The 22,251-nt window shown below is 57.4% G+C and overlaps 1 protein-coding gene across 1 annotated transcript; it reads right to left on the bottom strand.

The window, feature by feature from the left end:
- Positions 1-155: 155 nt before the first annotated feature.
- On the bottom strand, positions 156-13,292 carry LOC308192216 (techylectin-5B-like). The gene is made up of 6 exons (XM_080585524.1): positions 11,906-13,292; positions 7,358-7,580; positions 4,253-4,390; positions 2,709-2,925; positions 1,735-1,930; positions 156-1,323 (listed from the first exon to the last, which is right to left on the bottom strand). Exons 1-6 carry the CDS (start codon positions 12,299-12,301, stop codon positions 1,177-1,179), a joined length of 1,317 nt encoding a protein of 438 aa, XP_080441650.1. The 5' UTR covers positions 12,302-13,292; the 3' UTR covers positions 156-1,176.
- Between the last annotated feature and the right edge of the window lie 8,959 nt (positions 13,293-22,251).

The raw sequence follows: 22,251 nt of genomic DNA, 5'->3' as shown, positions 1-22,251 counted from the left end.
CCTTCGCCAGGCCGCAGCTCCCGATGAGCCTGGACAATGACCCAGCGAGGCTCGGGGAGCTCATTTTTCTCCTCTTGCTGTTAACCTGTAACACATCTGCCATTCCCCTTCCCTGAACCCTCTCTGAACTCTTCTGCCCAAATGAAGCAGGAAAAAGGTAATTTAATTAAAAATTCATCACCAGCCACAGCACGGCCGCGGTCTCCATCTCTTGATCCTGCGAGGAGGCAAGCTGGGGAGAAAAAAGAGGGGCTCTAGCTGCACCTACAAATGTAAAAACCCTACAGAAATTAAAGGAAAGCAACAACAAGTCCTCTTTATCCAGAACAAGGCAGTAAAATAAGACTTAAAATCACCTCTTATCATTCCTGCAGACCGCTTTTAAGCTGGATAGAAAATTCATCAGTTATTTGTCAGAGAAAGGACTGAGAGGTGAAAACGCAATGGAAAATGGAAAATCTTCAGCATTTTGATTTTTAAATCCTTTTATTTGGAGCATAATTATTGCAACTACACAATCCCTGCCAGAGAAGCGAGGACCACTGCAGATCTTCCTCCTCTTTTGCCCATGGTGATGTCTGGGCAGTAACGTTGGGTCTCCCAGCTCTCCCCAGGGCCATCTCAGCACCTCGCAGCCACCCCAGGACATCCCTGGGTTAAAGTGGTGGGCCTCCAGTGCTAAATACACACGGCGATGTGAACACTGAACCCAGAGATGTGGGAAATACATGCAGGATTGCTGGTCTGAAATTACTCTTGGGTTCACATCCAGAGCGCTCGACATCTCCCCTCAACACAAGCTCCTGCCTCAGCGTGGTGCTGAGTCCCACCACCCAGTCCAAGCCAGCACCCAGGCTGGGGTTCAGGCCTTGGGGAAGCCCAATCCTGCCAAGAACTGCTGCCAAGAACTGCTGTGAAAAACTGCCCCATGCTCGTCTTTGCAAGGCCCCTCTCATGGCCCACCTCCGCGGCGTGAGGAGAGCTTTCACCACCCAAACACTGCTGAAGGCCTTCACGCTTCTGCTGGTGGTTCAGCTCTCTCCGAGGCCCACAGGCAGCAAGAAGGATGGTGGCTCAGTCTGTCAGAGATCCCCAGACTCAGTTTTTGCTCCCAAGGAGTTATTTCCAGCCTTCTGTTCCCAGCAGTGGGTGAATCGAAGAAGGCCCGAGGCTGCTTCACGGGGAGAGGTGGGGCCGGAAGGTGCGTGGCCGGATCATCATGACCACCTTCCTCAGGGAGTAGTAGTCCGTGTCCTTCCACGAGTACCACACGATGCCGTCCGGCCCCAGGATCTTTCGGTTTTTAATGGAGTATCGGCCGCCCTGCGGTGCAGAAAGAAGGATGGGAAACGCATGGAAGTGTCATCAGAAAACTGATCGCTCAAACACCACGGCAAAGAGCTTAGCGGCGATGCAGTGGGAAGAGCACGTAAAGCTCGACATATTTCAGATGGTCCCAGTGGAGATGGCATCTCAGGCCGCATGAGTCACCATCAAACGGCCCCAAACTACAGCATGCAGAGGTGGCTTGATACTTGTGTCTGATCCCTGGCACCAAAAGGGCCTGGCTGCCCCGGTGCCAGCGCTCCCTTGAGCCCTGCCCCAAGAGCAGAGGCTGGCCAAGCCAGGAAGGATTGCAGGGACATGAGGACAGCCCCCTTCCAGCCCCAGGCCTTGTATGGTCCCTGTCCCCAGGCCTCGAGTGCCACCCCTGTGTCCCTGTCCCCCCCTTACCTTGTAGTACACCCCGTTGAGGTTGGAGAAGAAGCACTGGTGGTACCACCAGCCTCCGTGGGAGATCTCGGCACAGATGTTCCCCGAGTCGGGAGTGCTGAAGCTCCTCTTGTTGTGGTACCAGGCGAAGGAGTCCTCCACCGTCCCGCTGAACCCGTCCACGTGCAAGCGGTAGTAGTTGGCCTCGTCCTCGATGCTGCCAGCAAAGGTAAAACTATTTAAAAGGGAGTGTCTGAGCCTCCTCTCCAGTCTGGGGACCGCGTTCCTGGTGTGGGCACCTAGCAATCATCGGGCTGCTCTGCCCAGGCTCCCCGCTGTGATTCATCACCTCTAAGAGCCAAAGTCGATGTATTTCTCCCTTCTGTGGGATGCTTTTGTCATGACTCAGGGCACTTGCTATAGGTCCGAGCCGGGCAGACCATGACTCTAAAACCACATCAAAGGGCTGAGATGGCTTTGGCAAGACAAACCCTCTGATTACACAGTTCCGCCTCTCCTCCACAGAGCAAGCATCCTGTCCTTCACCTTGACTGAGATAATTAGTAATTTGCCCCTGGGCTAGCAAAGGTTGAAGGTGACTGCTGTTGCACATGGCATCTGATGGGAAAAATCGGGGTGACCATTCAGAGGATGTTTGCTGGCAGAAGATGCTCCAAGACACTTTCAAGCAATATTTTTTTGTGTTTTTGTTTGTCTTGTTTTGTTTTGTTTTGTTTTGTTTTGTTTTCCGGGTAGTTTCAGCAGTTTTGAGGTCTACCTTAAGCCCCAAAGCTTCAAACATGCACTGCTGCCTTGCACATCCTCCCATACAGGTTACTCCGTGGTCACCCACAAACATTTCCAGCAGAGAGAAGGAAGGAGTTTTTCTGGGACAGTCTAGACAGACCTTGCCACCCCTGCTTAAGAAAGGATGTGGCTGATGTGGTACGGATAATAAAACACCAAGAACCAGGGAAGGCCATCCCAGCTCCTACCTGAAGACCTGGTAGAAGGCGTGTTTGTGCTTGTTGTTCCAGTCCTCCAGGTCGATACGCAGCGAGTAGTCCCCTTGGCTCGTTATCTTGTGGATGTTCTCGTTGCCCAGCCAGAACTCGCCGCTGAGGTCCCCAAAGCCCTCCTTGTACTCGTTCCAGGTCCGATTGAAGTCAACCGAGCCGTCCTGACGCCTCTGGATGACCGTCCAGCCCCCACCTGCCAGGAGAGAATGGAAAAGGGGAGTCTGTAGCGAATGTCCATGAGTCCCCACACCATCACATGGCGTGGGGTCACCTCGGAGGCTCCACCTCCAGCTCAGGAAGGTGTCTCCTTGTCCTGCCCTCTCCCACCAAGTGGCAAACCACGGTGTGAGTTGGTTTACAGGGATCAAACGTGGTGCCCAACGCAGCTCAGGGAAAGGGGCTCCCACCTCTCCCATGTCTGCTCGTGATGATGTTCTCCTGCCAGCTGTCAGGGGTTCATTCCAGACCTTCAGGTGGTTTTAGATGAGTACGGTGGTAGTCTGGGGGAGGCAAATGTTTTGGGACTGGAACGAACTGGAGATCCTGGAGTTTGGAGATTGTTATGAACTGTTCCCGCAGCACCACAGAGGCACACGAGCTCTCTTCCAGCATTGTCTCACTGTCTCCATCTGCTCTCCCATCTGTCTGAATCCCTCTCTCTCATTTTATTCCAAAACTGTAAGACTGAGGAGGGGACTGGGGCCATGTTTTTATTTGCTGTTTGTACAGGCTGTCACTCGGCAGTGTCCAAGATTGTGACAACGGTCATGCAAATAATAGTACTGCCATAACACAGACCACATCGTCTGAATAGCCTGTTTCTTAATGAGTGCTCATGTCCACAAGCCGCCATCACCTGTAGATCTTTTGGGCCAACGTGTTAATGTGACACGTCCAGCCCGGCTGGAGCACACCCATGGGGCAAAGAGCTGACAATCCACCACGGTTCCCTAACAACTGGCATCATTCTTCCAAACTCTGGGTGTCGCAAACTGATTTTGTTAGTAAGTCTGTGCCTGGGGATGATGGATATGTGTTGTGTATGGATGTTTAGACAACAAAGGTCTGGGTGGTCATCTGCTCCCGCTTACACACACCAAAATCTCTCTGGGCATACCCTCCCCTCTCACTTCAGCACAGCTACAGTTAGGGATTGCTCTCGGCTGCCCGGAGATGCTCCAGGCACCCCCAGGGACCACCCGCTACTCCAGAAGGGCTTCTCTTTCCCAAAGCCCTGTGTGGTATCCACTAGATCTTTGCAAATACCTTGGGTATGTGAGGAGATGTAAAAGAGCCCTAAACGCCTGAATCTAGACAACTGACTCCCAGCCATAATGCCTGGTTTGAACTCTTTATCCAAATATCCCCTTCTTTAGCCAGCAGAGAGGCTGAGCTCCCCGCGGAGATGCTGCTCTCAATGATCGTGATGTGACCCAGACGTAGCTCTCCTAGGACACAGCTCACAGGGACACATCTCCCACCCAGAGCTCTCCTGGGAGATCGTGAAGGTCCCGCAGTACCTTCGGTGTCCATCTCGCACAGCACCTCGATAGGCATCCCTCCGATGGAGGGCATGATGCTGTAGACCCCCGACCGCCGGAGCCCGTTGTAGTAAACAGAAGCACAGTCAATGGGGCAGTTCCTGGCGTGCTTCATCTCTGCAAGAAAGCAGAGAAATGCGACATTTGGTACACAACACAGAAAAAAAGGGTAAGGGTTATTTTCATGCCATCGTAACACAGAGCCTGACAAAAATCCTGAATTCAGAGCTTCTACGTTGCATTATGTTGCCTTCCTGCCCAAGTGCAGAGGCCCATTAGTGATCAAGTTCATTAGCGCGGGTCTGTACTTAGGGTGCTGTGGCTGGGGAAGGGTTATCAGCTGACGTGGCTTTGTGATAACATAACAGTAACACAGAAATGTCACACGTCTTGCCAGGCCTGAGGTCTGTTGGGTTACACCTCACCCCAAAAAGTTCTTCAGCAGCTGTTGGTGCGGTTGGGCAGAGGAAGGATTTTTTTTTTTCTTCTCCCAAACTGCTGCTGTGGGCATTGTCTTACAAGGAAAGGGGATCAAAACCATTCTGAAGACTCTAAAGATGTTTCTAACCAGGATGTGCCAGGCGGGATTTATTTTGTCTGGCACGAGCTATCTATACTTCAGAGGCGGTCTCGGCTGGTGTCCTTAGAGACAGGCTTCTGCAGAGGGTAGCTCATCCTGGCTTTACGTGGGAGAGGAGAGAAATCCACTCTCCCTGTCTCCTCCCGTCACCTACTGAAGGGACTCGGCTGAGTTTTCTGCACAGACGTGCCCAGGGACATCTGAGATGCCCGGGAGCATCCTGGCTGGCTCTCAGGTGTCCCAGGTAGGTCCTGTCCTGTACCTGCCAGGCTTAGGGGGATGCTTTGGATGCTCCTGGTGTTTCAGGTGGCACTAGGTGACTGCCCAAGGGGAGCTGAATGGAGACCCTACCTAGTCAGGGCAGTGGAAAGACCACGCTTGGCTCAGTCCATGTACTGCTTGCCTCATTATCTTAAATATCCAGCTCGTGTGCGTGTGGGCACGCAAAATGAAGCATTTGTGAGAAGAGCCTCCCTGCAGATGGCGACAGCCTGGTGTGATGATTGTCATCTTTAGAAAGAGAGACACAAAGGCAGCTCCCACGGGCAGCTCCCCTTCCTTCCGCTCATCCAGCGAGGCCAGCCCCAAGCACATGTGGCCTGGACACCAGGCTGGTGTCACTGGGAGATGCAGGGGCCCGGGGGGGACGAGCAGAAAGCACAGGAGACTGCCTTTCCGCGAGGCAAACAGAGGCTGCAGGGTTGGCAGCTGATGAAAGCTCCTGGATGGGAAAATAAGTCTGGGGGGGCAATGACGATTGAATAGTGGCAGCATCCTGGCTCAGCAACTGGGGAGAGTGGTGGCTGCAGGCTGGGGACAGGCTGGGGACGCTGGGGACATTCTCTGGGGCTGGCACCAAGCAGCTGCTGCAGGAGAGAGTGCAGGGGTGAACCAGCTGGGTGCAGAGGAACCAGCAGAGGTCGGGGAGAGGCAACGCAGACCCTGCAAGCCTCCAGGAGAGCAGGCAGAGCCCCGTTCCTTCTGCAGGGAACAGCTCTACGCGGCTGTGATTCTCCAGGACAGAGGTGTCAGCATCCCGGTCACATCAAATTATGGAGGGGGCTGCCATGGGTGTAGAAGGGAGCTCCAGCACCCCTCCACATCCCGGCTCGTGCTCAGGGAGGAGCACACACGTCCCAAAGGCAGCAGGTAGGGTTAGAGCTGTTGGCATTGCCTCCACCACAACATGGATGGTCAAAAGAGCTTTGCGCTCTGTTTTTTTTTAATGCAATTTTTTGGAAAATTCTTACATTAGTTGGCCTGGGGAGAAGTAATGTGCCTTCCCCCCTGGCATCACCAGCTCAAATCAGATCAAAGCTGGGAGGTGAAAGCCATCAGCAGCTCCTGTCTGTGCCGTCTGATTGAGCCTGCTCCTTTCTGGAGAAGGCAGGTGCTGGATCTGTAAGACCAGGCGCACGGCAGGATGGAGGACTGTTCTGGAGAAGCATCCCTTCATCCTTCCCTAATGTTCCTCCTGGACTTCTGCTGCAGGGGATCCTGCCCCTCTGCTCAGCACCAGAGTGCTGGGACCAGTCCTGGACCCCCAGCACTGAGAGACCTGGACCCAGTGCCCAGCCCGGGGCCCCCACGGTGCTGCTGGAGCCCCTCTGCTGTGAGCTCTGGGGGTGCCCCCAGGCATCCCGGGGGCTTTTGGGGTTCTGAGATGGGGCTGGGCACGGGGGTCAGCACCCCCTTACCAAGGCCCCGGAGACCCAAAAGGTTGCAAAGCCAACCCCGCTGCAATTCCAGCAGCTCCAGGCGGAGCTGTGCAGATCCCGGCTCTGAGAAGCCCTGGTCAAAATGTTTTCATCAATGGGGATTTTTTGGCAGAAAACTGGGGCAGAATGGCAGGAAAAAAAAAAAAAAAAAAAAAAAAAAAAAAACCATGCTTTTTTTGATTGGAAGTTCCCACGTTTGCTAAAAAATAATAAAATGAATAAAACATTTCAATGGAACAAGGAAATCAAGCAAAAATAAACTGGCAAAAACTTAAATGCATACATTAAATCTAAAGAGTATGAGAAATAATGGAAAATTGTTGGTTTTTCAGAGTTGAAGGGTATTATAAAAGTCCTAATTTCATGTTATGAATTTTTGAGACAAAATTATTTCTTGCTCTTTTATCTTTTTTTTTCTTTTTTTTTTTCTTTTTTCTTTTCCTTTTTTTTTTCTTTTCTTCTATGTTTTTTTTCTGATGGGGAAACAGTCCCTGGAGCTGGGAGGAAGGCTCCTGCAGCTGACTGCAGATGGAATAATGGCGGGAGCGATGCCAACGGGGCTGTCAAAGCCAAAGCTGAGCCCTGCGAGCATCTCACACCATCCGGGGCGAGGAAAAGGAGCCGCCAAGGGACCGGACCCGCTCCTAGGCTGCACAGAAAACATCCCCACAGGATTCCACTGCGCCGAGGAGCCTCGGGAAGGCTCGGGTGAAATCGGGCTGCATGCAAAGGGGATTGAAAGCCTTTTTCCCACCCCCCATGGTGCCCCCGGCATCTCCCCATCACCTGGCCGGTGCGTCTCCTCCTGCAGCCTCATGTCGGCGGGGCCGAGGCAGGTGGGGTTGCGCCAGACCCAGTCGGTCAGCACGGAGACGTTGTTGATCTGCGCCTGCATGTCGTAGAGCAGTGTGGCCTGGATGTGCTGCAGGGTGCTGGCCTCGCTGTACCGCTGCTCCAGGTCCTGCACGCGCTGCTCCAGGCTGCGGTTCGGGCCGGCCGCCTCCTCGTGCTGCGGGCAGGGCAAAATTTGGGATGGGGAGGGTGGGGGGGGGGATATGGGGGCACCCTGCAGCCCCCAGACCCTGGCAGGACCCACAACCTGCGTGGTGTTCCCTGGCACAGGTGGGACGTGCACAGGTGAGCCAAGTGGCAGATGGAATTCGTCCCCATACCCCTCCAACTTGTTGCATCTCAGGGTGAACCCAGCAACCCCACCACCACCGCTGGGTTTTTCCTCCTGGAGCGCCCTTCTTTCTCCCCTCGGACCACAGAAGCTTTCAGCACCCTGCTGCAAGGAGCTGCCCGTGCCACCAGGAGCCACCTCCTGCTCTTCGGGTACCAACCTTGGTGATGCAGGGCCCCAGCCCCTTTTACCACCTGTATTTAGGATGTGCAGTCTTTGATCCCACGTAGGATATGTGCCCGAGCTCGGCGGGGGGGACTCACACTGAGATGGGCACCCCCAGCTCCACCAGCACACACCGAACGTGCTCCAGATGCCGAGGTGCTCACCTCGCTCAGAGCTCCCTGCCCGTTAGATGGCAGAGCAGGCTTTGAGCAGCCCCTCCAAAACCCCGCAGCAGCCTGGGGAAAATCCTCTCCCTCCCCTGGCCAGCGCAGCCCCCTGCCCCATACCCCGGGGGTCCCACAACCCCTGGCCCTGGCCCTGCACTGGAGGGATGCTGCTTCTCCCCCTGCCTCTCCTTTTCCTCCTGATGTCCCCATGTCCCCACGCTGTGACACGGGATGCTGTATGGGTGAACCCAGACCCCATATCGTTGTTATCTCGCCACCAGCATCAACCTTAAAGGCGTGCAGGGTGCCCAGGTACCCTCAAAACCACAACGATGCTGCTTGAGTGTGGGGATTTCCTCCTGCGGGCAGGGGTTTGTGCATCCAGAGGATGTTTTCTGCACCGATAACTAATGGCAGCTCTACAGCATCCTTCCCAATGCCACTTGAGCGTGGCCTGGCCCTGCCAACAAGCCCAGATCGCCACGGGATGAGCCTGCCCATATCCCCAAATCCCAAGCAGATAGACAGGCAGGGGGAACGAGGCTGGGAACGAGGGTCTGCGACGATGTGGTGCTCTCCTTATCGGCCCCGCAACGTCTCTGGCTCGCCCGTAAATCAGCTCTGCTCCGCGAGCCGTGACCGACACCAGCAGCCTGCACCCACGCGCCAGCTCTGCGCGTAAACCCGTGATGCTCTGTCCCAGACAATCCCCTCCTCCTCCACAGCCGACAGATTTTTTTTTTTTCCCCTGCTGCTGATTAAAACCAGCACAGCCAGGCTGGTTTTAATCAGCAGACCCCGCCGCATCCCCCTGCTCCGCCGGGGCTGGTTTGTCAGGGAGCTTCTCCATCGGAGCGCAGCGGGGTCCTGCTCCGTGGGTGACGGGGCAGTGCAAGCCTTATAGGGCTGCTCACCTAAACCACGGTGGAATAAAGGAGGTGGGGAGGGAAACAAGGCAGAGAAGGGGCCACCTCCCCTGACCCCATTTTGGGGTCCCCGTTAACCCGGGAGGAGCTGGGACCTGGCAGAGCCGCTGCTCCCAGCCCGCTTGGGAAAGCTCCTGGGGTGCTCGGGGAGACGTCTGTGCTGGGTGGATGAGCCGACAGCGAGCGGCAGGAGAAGCACTGGTGGCAAAGCAGCAGGAGGCTGATTTATGGGGATGGATTAAAGGAGCAACAGCGCCTCAGCGGGAGGAAGGGTAGTGGAGAGCCCTAGCCGGGCTGGATGGTGGGCACGGCCGGGAGGCAGCAAGGGGAGGTGGGGAAAAGCAGCCTGCTGGGCTGGGCACAGGCGTTGGGAAGTGGCCAGACCAACAGAGCTGGAAAACTTCTGGTGGAATTCTCCCTGGGACTGTAGGGTGTGTAGGGGACCAGCTCAGCAGCCATTTTTGCTTCTGGTTTCCTTGTTTCAGCTGCAAGGCCTTGTTTCCCACCCCGCATTCAGCTGCGCTTCTTGCCTTTACCCCCTCCTGCGCTTGGACAGAGGGCTGCGCTCATTGCAGAGCTCTCCAGGCTTTGTTCTCTTCGTGCTTCTTCCACCCCTTTACATTCCAGGGTCTTTTTACAAAACTGAGAAATTGCTGTAGGTCTCTGCCGCAGCTTCCCACTGAAAACAAGGCTGGGTTCAAAGCCAAATGCAATCACTCAGGGCCCTTTCCAACAGAGGGCTGAAACCCCCTGCAAATGGCCCGAAGGGATCCCAGATATCCCAGGGGACATCCCCTCTCTGAGTGCGGCTGTAGCCTGGTGGCACAGGCATTGCTGGCACTGTCCCCAAGGTGTGAACTGCTCGGGGACACCTGGGTAGGGTTGGGGACCTGGCTGCCCCGCCAGGACCCCTGGGTGCATCCTTGTAGGGTGCGGAGCCCAGCAGCACCCCCAGCTCCTTCCCTGCTGCTCACTGGGGATCCCATAGAGGAGAAATGAGTTCTCCCAACTCACCCCTTCCTCCAGGAGCAGTGTCTGTGTCACTGCATTCACGGCTCTCCACGAGAGGGATGCTCTCTACGATCCCTACAAGACCAACTGGGTCCCACAGAAACCATTACACGGAAGGCACTGGGGTGTGTAGGGGAAATCCACCCCCCCCCCCAGCTGCTGCCCCAGAAGCATCCCCATCCACCAGCAGCCAGGGTTTGCTGGGTGAGCATCCCCTCTGCCACCCTCTCTGGCTAAGGACTACTCAGTGGGAAGAAAAAAAAAAAAAAAAGCAATTAACAGAGAAAGGGATAATAAACTAAGCACAAAGACACAGAAATTATCAAGTGGGTGAGAGGGGAGGCAAAAAGGGAGAGCAGACAGGACGGGAAGGGACCTGTATAAGCAGGACATGTACCAGCAGGATGATGATCAGTGCCCTGGTCCAACCGAGCAGCATTGCCACCTTCTCCCAGCTCCCAGAGACCCTACACAACAGGCAGGGTGTTACGTGGGTTGTTTCAGAGCTTGGAAAGGAAGACAGGATTAAGGGCATGAACGCTGCCTGGAAAATATCTAGTGCACTGCTGTCCCTCTCCCTCCTTGGCTTCAAGCTGGAGAGCTCCGTGAAGGAGCTGCAGCTCCAGGTAGCAGGGCTGCATGCTGTGGGGCTGGGAATGGGGAAGCATGGGTTAGACAGCCCTGAGGAACCAGGAGTCACCAGGGATGGATGCGAGAAGCCAAGGATGGAAGAGCTGTCCCATCGGCTTGTCCCGGTGAGAGGGGAAAGAGGGTGAGGAAAAGTGGAGACTGGGAGAGGCGGCGTGGTGGGGGAGCCTGAGATGTGCCCGCTCCCTTGCACCAGCAGCAGGTCGCCCACAAGAAGTCACCCAAGGCACAAACTGCCTTGAGCAGGCACCCAAAGGTATTGGGGTCACAGTGCTCAAACGTGCCCGATGGGACGCAGCTCCCTTGGGATGGTGGGCACAGGAGGGAGCTTTGGTCTGCATGGGGCGTCCCTGCATGATGGAGGTATCGTGGTCCCAAAGAGTGGGCGGCCAGGATGCCCACGTGGATTTGGGGCTCCCCCCTGGCCCTGTAATCCATGGGTATCCCTGGGCTACGGCAGAACAGTGACTTCTGCCCTGCGTGGGGTGGACGTGGGGGTTTCGTGGGGGGAGGTATGGAAACAAAGCCCCAAAACCCTGCCCGAAGCCTGGGAAGGGGAAGCCTGGCAAAGAGGGAGCCCGTGGGAAGAGCATGGGCGAGGGGAAAATGAAGCCAAACAGCGAATGAGTCACACGGGTTCCCAGGGCCAGACCCTATCAGGCCCCATCTCTCCTGTTGAGATTTACGCAACAGGCTTCCAGCCTCCACCAAGATATTGCCCCTGGTTCTTCTGCACACACCCCCAGCAGTTCGTGGGGCACCCCCGGCCAGGCAGATGAAGCCCTGCCAAATCTTCAGTGCAGCCCAGAGCCATCCCTCCGTGGTCAGCTTGGAGCCACGCTTCTCCCAGAGCGCTCGTCCCCTTCCCTGCATTATACACGGGGGACTCAGCCTTGGACACCTGAGATGTGGTTCAGCCCTGGCTGCCTAAAGCTTCATCTCTAGTCCCGCTACGGGGTCAGCGACCCCAACCCATCCTAGGCAGGCTCAGAGGCGGTGGGGATGGTCTCCTTCCTCCTACAGCAGGATAAAACCAGAGGGGTTTGCAGCTCATGATAAGAAAGATCAGCCCTGGAAGGCTCTCGAGCCAGCACAGTAAGAGGGGTTTAATGGATAAACCCCTGTGGTCAGAACAACGCTGAGCATTTTGCCATCATCCTCTGCATCCCCTCCCTGCAAGCGGCTGGGAGCCGGCAGGGGTCGGGGGGGGGACCTGCCGAGGGCAGCCCCTTACCTGCAGCTCCAGGACTTTGATGCGATGCCGGTGGTTCCTCAGCTCCTCCTGCAGCTCCGAGATCAGCTCCCGCAGCTCCAGGATCTGCTGCTTGCGCTCCTCGTTCTCGTGGAGCCAGTAGGACACCTCGTCGGTGCAGCGGAACATGTCCGGGCACCGCTGCTCGTCCCCCTGCGGCAGCGTGGCCACGATCCTGCAGCGCCCGTTGGGCAGCACCTGGTTGCTGTACTCCCCGCACTGGATCAGGCCCGTGCCCTCCTGGGGCTCCTCGGTGTCACCGTACGACGCAGGCAGGGATTTTGGCAGCGAGGGGACGCTCAGCACCGCCAGCAGGAGGAGGGACATCCACGGCGCCCCGGCGGGGCCGGTGCTGGGGCAGGGCTCCATCGGGCGCATGGGGACGGTCCCCAGGGATGGCTCCGTCACCTCGGGCAGGGCTTTGTGCCCGTGTGGGACCACGTTGGTTTTCCCCACATCCCACTGCGCCGGAACTCCCTGGAACAGGACCCACAGCAAGGATGCAGCTGGTGGGGACAAAGGGGAGCAAGGAGCCCTCCCACCACGCTGCGCACCAAGGGGTCCCACCACCTCCCCAGTCCCCCCAGGGAGCTCGTGGATTTGGGGGCTCTCCCCACGCCCCTCTGTATGGTTTTGGGGCAGACGTAGCCATAAATAGAGGCATGGAGGGCATGGTGCCCACCTCCGTGGGGAGCCCAGACCATCAAGACACCCCTGGCAGGGTCAGACCTCCATCCCACGCCCTCCATCCCACCTCCATCCTGGGCTTGCCTGGCCCAATTTCCCCACGGCTGTGGGTCGGTTGTCCCAGGTGGGCTCAGGTCCAAGGAGGATGGAGGGATGGTGACCTGGCTGATAGCAGGACAAGACAAATACACAACTTTGTCCCTTTTATCCGGAGAAATCAGCCAGAGCTGCCCGACGCTGGGGCTCCCCACAGTGCCATCCTGCTCCAGCTCTGCTCCCCAGGCTTCTCCCAGCCAAAAGCCATCCCAATCCAACCCCGATGGGGATGGGGACGTGGGAGGACACCGCGGCTGCCCAGGCACCCGTGGTGCCAGCACGTACCTTGGCAAGGATCGGCTGGGCACTCTGGTAGCAGGCAGCAAGCGGGGACTGTCTGCGGGAAGCGGGGCGAGTGTCGGGGGCTGCTGGGTGCTGATTCCCCCTGATCCTCTCACCGCACTATAAATAGGGCCCCGAGAGCCACCGGCACCAGACGGCGCACGGCAGGCAGGAGCACAGGTCCCGGCGTGACCTTATCAGCACAAGCGGGGATTAAACTGGAGTCTTGGCAGGAGGGCACGGCTCCCTGCTCCCAGACACCCCCATCCCATCCCATCCCATCCCATCCCATCCCGTCCCGTCCCGTCCCGTCCCGTCCCGTCCCGTCCCGTCCTGTCCCGTCCCGTCCCATCCCATCCCATCCCATCCCATCCCATTCCATCCCGTCCCGTCCCGTCCCATCCCATCCCATCCCATCCCCACCATCCTGTCCCTCCTGTCCCCGTCCCGTCCCATCCCCATCCCACCCGATCCCATAAGCCTTTCTCCGGGGACAAGCTGGCAGTTATCATCTTTCTCCCCATCATGCTGTCTGCTCCTTGTACAAAGGAAGAGTAATCATCCACCCAGCTAGAAATGTCAACAAGCTTGCTTAATTAAATATGCTAATCATTCTGACATAGGAATGCGAGCTGAAACCAGAAATTTCCAAGCTGGACAAAAGCATTGGCTTTGGGGTTTTCTTCACTTCATGAAGAGTTTCCAGATGATGTTCCCAGATTGATTCCCACAAACGAGATGCTTGAACAAGCTCAGATGGGGTCCAACAGCAGAGGAAAGCCTGAAAAAGGGGGAATTCATTAGTGGACATCTGCGAGGGGGGTGTTAGGTGTAGGTGTATGTTAGGTGTAGGGTTTTCATTGGTCTGCTTTGTTTCTGCGGGGTTTCGGGGCAGAGCAGGGAGGTGTCCTGCCAGCTCAGGACATGGCACTGCTCCACGGGGCTGATTTCCCCATCTCCGGTGCCTCCGGGTGTCCGTGCGTCTGTCCGCATCCACCACCCGGGGCAGCTCGGAGAAGAAAGCATCCCTGGGCAAACAGACACACCCCCCCCCAAGCCCTTTTGCATTGTTAATGAATGGGGAGAAAGAGGGCAGGAAGCACACCAGCCCACCTCTCCTGCTGGGCCAGGGACCCCCATTTGCACCGAAAATCACGTTTTGTTCACGCACTGCCTCCCCGAGCTGCACTCTGCTCTTTTTCAACCCAGGATTTGCTTCAAAAGCCTGTTGTGGGAGCAAACCATCAAGGCGAGCATCATCCCTGGAGCAGGAAGGAGCTGTGCGAGCACGGGAGCAGACAGCCCCGGCCGTGGTGCTGGGCAAAAAGGCGAGAGGCACCCCAGGATCAGGCCACAGAGCTCTGCTGGGAGCCAACGGGGACGGCGAGGGAGGCACCGTGTGAAGGGACACCGTGGGAAGGGGCTGGGAGAATGGGGCTGGGGGAGAAAAGGCAGAAGATGAGGGCGGGAGAGGGAGGAGAGGTTGAACTCCGAGCCCACCGAGACGCACAGCAAGGGCAGGGAGGGAGGCAGCAGAGAAACGCAAGCCCAGGGCATGGGACAGTGCTGCAGGGGTGCACCGAGGGCTTTCCCCACACCCTCGTGCTCACAGCACCTGCAGGGCAGCCTCCCCCAGCCTGAGCCTCCGAGGAGGATGTTTCTGCTCCGGACAGGGTGTTTCAAGGCAAAAAGAGAAGTTCAGTTGTCGCAGCCAAATTTCCTGCCAGCCCACGTCGGCACACTGAGGACCACGAGCATCCTCACCAGGATGCTCTGCAGCCCTTGGCCGTGCAGGAAGGTAGCAGCAGGGCTCAGGGGACGGCACAAAACCCACTGCCTGTGATGGTGTGGTGCCAAAATGGGTTTGCTCTGCCAATATTACCTCCATTATCTCTGTTATTGGGGCCCCAACCCTTCCCAGGCAGGGGTGCAAACCTCCCCCCCTGGGGCAGGGAACTGTCCTGGCTTGGGGTAGGGGAAATGGGGCTATTTTGTCCCCCTTAAAACTATAGGTATCAGAGCTGAGAATCATCTGTTCACTGGGAAAATGCTGCCTCTGCAGGAAAAATTACCTCTTGGGCCATGAATAACCCCCAGTCCCTGGAGAATCCCACCTGGGAACAGGGCGCTCTGAACCCCACCAGCTCTCGGGGAGATGAAACGTTGGAAGCTCCACAACTGGAGCCTCATTTTCCATCCCTGTTTCTCCCTCCAGATTACCCACACCACATCCAACCTAAGCACAGAGCTCACTGCCACACACTAGGGTTTGTGTTGGGAACACCCCTTGGTCCTGCGATGGCCTTGGAGAGCTTTTGGTGCTCCTCTTTGGCTCCTCCACAGCAGCAGCAAACCCCGCTCCAGCACCGTGGGAGCCTCTCCTCTGCCCAGACGTGGTCGTTCGCCCTCCAGGGTCACCCCAGGAGAGACCCAGGCTGCGGGGACAGGGGGGGATGCGATGGCAGGATGTCTCACCCACACCGGGACGGGGCAAATCGCACCCCACAGCCCCTTGCGGGGCGCCGCGGGGCAGTCTCGGGGCGGGGGACCAAGGAGAACATCTCGCTCTCGAGCCTCATCCAAGAGCTCCTCCAGCGCGATTAGCTAAAGACCAGCTTCCCTTTATTGCACACGAGTGGATAGACATTTATCGTGCTTGCCTATAATGCAACCCATTATCCTCGTCTTTGACGGGGGCTGCTGGTCCTGCTGGGGGGCGGCGGGGGAGGCGAGCTGGAGGAGGGATGGAGCCGGGCACAGCCGGGCCTTTGTGCCGCCACTCAGGAGCCACTTTCCTGGTAAATGTTTGGGCTCCTAAATGGATGTGACCTCCCCTCCCCCGGCCCCTTTTCCCTTTCATTTCTTTTCCCCATTATGCTCGGAAAAAACCTCGTCCGGATCATTAGCGTCAGAGGCGGAGAGGGGCGCTGAGTGCCACATGGAAGAGGCGACCGAACATTTCGTTCAATGCCCCTCGAGTGGCGTCTCGCTCAAGGCTGCTCCTTCAACAAAGGGAGATGTGAAAATGGGCCCCGGCGCGCGGCTCGCGGGGTGGCCGGGCAGGAGCTGCCTCTTCAGGGAGACAAAGCTCGGCCATTTCGGCTCCCTTCCATTGATGTCTGCCTCGTTCGGGGGAGCATTTAGCCAGGAGGGGAGCGGGAAGGGGGCGGCGGGGATTCAATGAGAGCCTGGGCGATGCGACAGTCACCGGAGAGACGGCAGCTCTGAGATGCCCAAGGTTGAGCGCTCGGCTGACCCGTCCTCGGCATCCTTGGGGGGGACGCCAGCTGCTACCCTCCCCCGGTGGCCCAAGACTAGGTGAAGCCAGCACCTGGCACCCCTTGGCCAACTCTTTATGAAGCATCAGTGCAGGCTGTGTTGTGCCAGGGGAGGTTCAGGTTGGAAATGAGGAGACATTTCTGCTCAGAAAGAGCAGTCAGGCGTTGGGACGGGTTGCCCGGGGAGGTGGTGGTGTCACCGTCCCTGGGGGTGTTCAAGGAAAGGTTGGACATGGTGCCTGGGGACGTGGTTTAGTGGGTGACGGTGGTGGTAGGGGGGTGGTTGGACCAGGTGATCTTGGAGGGCTTTTCCAACCCTAAAGATTTTAGGATTGAATGGTTCTATGCACACCAAACTGCCCAGGCTCAGCCCTACCCAGTGCATGCACCCTGCAGGTCCCAAATTCTGGTAACATCCGCACAGAGCACAGCTGATGGAGGTCCCCATCCTCTTCGGGCAGCACAGCTGTGCGGGAGATCGCATCCAGACAAGCACCACATCTGCCCCTTTCCCTCTACCCACGCTCGTTTCTGCAGAGACGAGGTCCCCACCACCACCGCAGCCTCCATCAGCCCATGGCCAGCCTTCAACACGCCCTTGGTGTGCCAACTGCCCACCAATGGCCTTTTTTGGGGGGGAGAAATGATAAAAAACACAATACTTTTCCATTTCTTATTCCTGCCCAGTGGAGCAGAGGTCCCCCAGCTGTCCCCAATATTCAGCATCCCCTGACTGTGCCTTGGCCTCCTGGAAAGGACAAACCAGCACAGCTCAAGGAAGGCAATGCACATTTGGGACCACTTTGGTGCAAAGTGCCCCAGGGCTCTCCTGGCTCCCCAAACCCATCCCTGTCCAGCCACAAACCCACTGCCAGGACGGAGGACGCAGCTGAGCATCGCTGTCCCTACACATCTGCCACCCAGGAGCCTCCCAGGTGCTGAGAAAGTGACCAGGACGTGCTGGCGTGGCTCAGCCCTGCTGATTTCAGCTGAGGCCTGCCTGCACCTCCTGCTGCGATAAGCCCTGCTGTGGCCACCGGCTTTGTCACCGGCTTTGTCACCTGCTTTGCCTTCTGTCCTCCACCAGAGCCACGCAGCCGGCATCACTCTGGCCACCACCATGCTTTAGGCAGCCTCCCTGTGCTCCACCCCTGCTGGGACCAGGCATGGAGATGGGGCTGGGCGCTATTCCACCCCCCTAGGACCCAGGAACACGGTGCGAGCACAGGGCTGCAGGAAGGAATCCCCTGCCCGCGGCCAGCTGCCCCCTAAGAAGCCGTAATCCCTCTTAGGGGCATGGGCAGTAATCGGGGATTTGGCTCCGGGTGTGCAAATGCGCGTGCAGGGCAGCGTCTGCAGGCACGTGCGTGTGTCACAGCTCTTCTAGCCCGCTTGTGCCTGGTGAGTGTGTGTCTGCGGGGATGCCACTGGCTCTACAAGGAAAAGAAAGGCAGAATGAGTGAGGAATAAAGCACGTAATTGGACAATTTGGGGTACCTGGCTCCACCTCGCCCAGTTCCCCCAGGATGGCCCTGCCTGGGCTAACCCGGCACTGCAGAGCACAGGACAGTTCCAAATCCAGGAGCTGAAGTGAGATGAATTCAGTCTAAAAGCAAGGTGTGATGCTTAGTTACTGCTTTCTGTCCTTACCTGCATCTGGGCTGGAGTGAGAGGCACCCAGGGGAGGTTTTCCCATGCAAGGTGCTGCCTCGCTCCCCACCCTTTGTGCATGGACGCCCCTTTCCTGAGCTTCCCAATGCTCTGAGCAGGTTCAAAACAGCCCCCACCTGAGAGGGCTGAGCCTTCGCAGAGCAAACAGCCTGATCCCTCTGCAAGCCATAATTCCCTGCGGGAGGTTACAGCCCCAGAGCCCTGTGGCCATCCCCTGCAGTGCACTCGTCCCAGGACATCCATGTCCCTCCCGTACTGGAGATGCGCTGGGATATTTTTCATCCCTTGCATTCCCAAGAAAATAAAACAACTATCTTTGCCTCAAAAGCTCTTGCTGAGGGGATATAAATTGCAGTGGCTGGGGGGCAGGACGGTGAATTTTTTTTTTGCAGCTCTGTGCTTGCAGCCAAGCTGGGCAGGGGCCAGGAGGGGGTCGTGAGCCCTGGGGATGCGCTGGGGATGCCCCAATCCCTCGAGGGGCTGCTGGGGAAAGAAGGAAGAATAAAAGAGGAGGAATAAAACTTCAACCCTTCAGACAGCTCGAGTCGGCTCAAGAAAGAGCAAACTCCTTGGCCCAGCTGCGTATCTTGAACGACAAGCTGGTTTTTGTAGAAGGCCTCGAGAGACAAAATGCCCTCATGCCTTGCCTTGCTGCAGCATCCCGTGGGTCATGCACTGCTGTCTTCAGTGTCGGCCTTCCTCCCTCCCTCTGCCTTTGGCTCTGCTCACTGGCCGCTTCTTCAACAAAACCAGAAGGTGCTGGGGATTGCCACATGGCCACCAAGGTCCCCAAGGCTCCGGGACCCCATCGCGCCGTGCTTGGTGCACGTGCAGTGCCACAAACCCTGCCGCGGTGCGAGCCGTGCAGGTGGTGCCCCAAAAAAGCATCCCTGCTAAGAGGCCGGGAGGTCCCCAAGGGCCACCAGGAGCTGCGCAGTGGTGGAGAGCACCCTCTCAAACACGTCCACTGCTGGAAATTTCACTCCGATGTCCAGAAGTGAGGCGCTGCCTTACAGAGCCCTGAGATGGGCTGCGCAGCTCCTGGCCAAGGGGGGCTGTAGGGGATAAAAGTCAATGGGGATCCAGCCCCACGCAGCTCCTGCTGGTTCCTGACCCACTGGTTGAGCACTGTCCAGTGGGCTTACGTGGCTCAAGCTCTTTGTAAAAGTCAGGGAGAAAAGAAAAAGCCAGAAAACAAGCAAAAAATACCAGAAGTCATCCCAGGGCTGACTTGCCCAAGGGCACGGTGGCTCAGAGCCTCAAATACCTTCAGTCACTTGTTCCTAGCACAGTGTCCAATTTCTGTTGAAACCAGAGGGGAAGAGGCACCTTTATAGATTTTGGCATGTAAATCGTGCTGAGGAAAAGGCATTGGCACCAGAAATCTCGAGCAGCAATGCGCTCCCCAGGTCACCATGCCACAGCCGTTTCTTTCATCCGTTTGAGGTCTGATCCTGCTTTTGTTAAAGCCAGTGGGGGGAATTAATTGATTCGAGCAGAAGGGAAGCAGCCCGTGGAAAAGGAGACCCCTCACGTGTCCTGTGTCCCAGCCAAATAAATGATTTTTTTTTTTTCTCCCAGAGGCTGACCCGTGCTTCTGCTGCTGTGGAACTCAGGTGCCTTCATGCCCACCTCGACCTGGTCCCCTGGGTGATGGGATGCCCGGTCCCTTTCAGAGCTGCTCTCCAGCATTTTGCTCCAAAAGCAAGGTGCATGGCTTGCATTCCACCAACGTGTGTGCCCAGAGGTGACCGCCTCCACTTACACACCCAGAAATGTCCTAACCCTATGGGTGGCCTGCCTGTTGCTGGCTCCAAGGCTCAGATTTACCATCAGTAAGCCTCCTCTGGCTTTAAAATCTCCAAGCCGTGCCACCAAGGAGGTAGTTTCATGGTGACCAACCCACCTGTGCTGCATCTGGGTGTCCCCTGGGTCCCTGCAAACAGAGGATTGGGCTGAGCAGCTGCCGTTGTTTCAGCATCCTTTTTCTGGCCACAACTGCACATTGGGTTGGTTGCTTTTAGATACACCAGAGACAGATTTTCGTGTGTGTGTGCACCAAGGGCAGGCGTTCAGCACATTCAGGATCTCCTTACCAACAAACCTGCACTGACTCTCCAAAAATAAAATAGCCTGGGAATTAAGACAAGCCCAACGGAGCGGACTTCAGACCAAGCTGCAGACAAACAGGAGGCTTTGCTCACTCGGGGAAGGATTTGTTGTCTCCTTTCTGGTGCCAAATAGCCCCCAGGTCAACTCTGCAAAGCACTGCAGGAAATCTCCAGCCTGAGATAACAGGGGTGGGGATGTCCCAGCCGCCGGCAGCGTGTAGCTGCGGGGCAGAGCCGCGGTGCCGGAGCGATGTGTGGCTCAGGGCAGTGCTACGTGGCTGCCAGGAGGTCCTCACGGCCCCGCAGGATTTGAGCGTGGCTGCGACATTCGCACCCGTGGAACAGGGCTCATTCACACCGAGGTGAGATTTGTTCTCCAAATTAAAGCGGAAAGGCCAGAACTCACGTGGCAGATGGGCTGCGCACCCCCTCACCGCCCCTGCTCAGCCCTGGGGACGAGGTCGGGATGAAGCCACCGGCTCTGGCACAGGGCATCCCCAAAGGATGCGTGCCCCAGGGGTGCTCAGGTAGAAGCATCCTCAGGGGGCTCCCCAGTGGCCCCCCAGCCCGGAGCCCCGGCGGCTCCCCCTGCCCCTCAGGCAGCACTGCTGGGCCGGGCGGGTGCCGGAGCCCTGGCACAGGCTGCCCCGAGAGGGGCTGGGGGCTGCTCCTTGGAGAGCTCCCCGAGCCCAGGGACGTGGGGCCGGGCACCCTGCTGGGGCAGGGGGGGACAGGGGCACCCAGGGGTGCGCCCAGCCCCAGCCAGCCCAGGATCTGGGGTAGCTGGAGATGAGGTGGGACATAAGGAACCCACCCCAATCCCAGAACGAAGGAGGGGATGACGCTGCACGAGGTGGGAGCTGGGCAGCCCAGGGAGGTCTCTGAAGCCAGGGATCACTGGCAAGAGCCTGGTGAGCATGGAACCATCCATGGCGGAGGAATCCTTCATCCCAGTGCCTCTCTTCAACAAGGTTTCCGCGATTTCCTAAGCAGATTTCTTCCTTATAAAAATGAACGGCTCAGATAGGCCTAACGAAGACGAACGAGCATTTAAAGTGGGAATCATAGTTCCGTTTTAGCCATAAAGCATCTTAGAATAGCTCTCCGTCATGGAAAAATATTGCAGAGCAGGGGCTCGGCCAGGGAGGACGGAGGCAGGTAATGCAGTTAGGGGCACGGCAGCGAGGTATGGATTGCTTGAGCCGCGGAGGTCCCCTGGATTTGGGGAGGTCTTGGGGGGGGGTTGCAGAAGGCACAAAGCCCAACAGAAATGTTGGAGGGAGCAAAAAGGGAGCAGGGGATGGCAGAGGAGCCTCCTGCCTGCTTCTCCCCTGCACCTAGCTCAACACCAACCCAGGCGTTCCCTGCACCTGGTGAGCTTTGCCCATTTAGTGACCTGTTTTTTGGGGCTTTTTTGTCTCACCCCAGGGAACTCGGGTAAATCTGCTGCACCCCAACATCCTTCGGCAAGGCGGTGCTGATGTCCGCAGCCTGCTGGAGGACATCCACCTGCCTCAGGTCGACCCTGAGCCTCTCCAGGCTTCTCTGCCCCTTGGGAAGAGGGGAGAACCTCGAGACATATCCAGGAGGCAGCATCTGAGGATGGCGCATCTCCTCCCTGATGCCTGCAAGAGGGGGCTCAGCTGTGCCCCAGCACCTGCCCTTGCCCCGGGGGGGGGGGTCACTGGTGCGCCCCAGGAGTGGTGGTTATGGATTATCACCCTCGAGACGGCTCCTGGCCCTGCAGACGTACGCCTTGAGCAAAATAGGAGCAAATCTTTCACCCACGCAGGAGGAGACCCCGCTCTCTGGTGAGACCGATGAGGACGTGGCGATGAGCAGCAAGGCCAGAGGCACACGGGGTGCAAACCTGGCTCCAGCACCTGGAAATCTGTGCCACCAGCCCAGCTCTGAACACCCACCTGCAGTTCCCAGGTGGCTCTGAGCCCTGCCTCTGCCCGTGCCCCCAGCCCACGTTTGCTGTTTAAAATCCCCTTTTACCCCCCGGAAAGTCAACCCCAAACCCCAGCACCTTGCCGGAGCACGATGCCCTCCCACGCCGGAGCCCAAGGAGAGCCGACTGATGCTCCTGTCCGACACCTGTAACAAACAGCCCCCATTTCCCCCCCCCTCCCAGCCCCAAGGCTGCTAACGCAATTAACAGCATCTCCCGGAAAACTTGACGACCTTTAGCTCGCAGGGA

Source organism: Anser brachyrhynchus (assembly GCF_964034855.1).
Source record: "Anser brachyrhynchus genome assembly, chromosome: 3".
NCBI lineage: Eukaryota > Metazoa > Chordata > Aves > Anseriformes > Anatidae > Anser > Anser brachyrhynchus.
The sequence above is the reverse complement of the archived record's forward strand: the minus strand, read 5'-3'. Positions and strand labels throughout refer to the sequence as shown.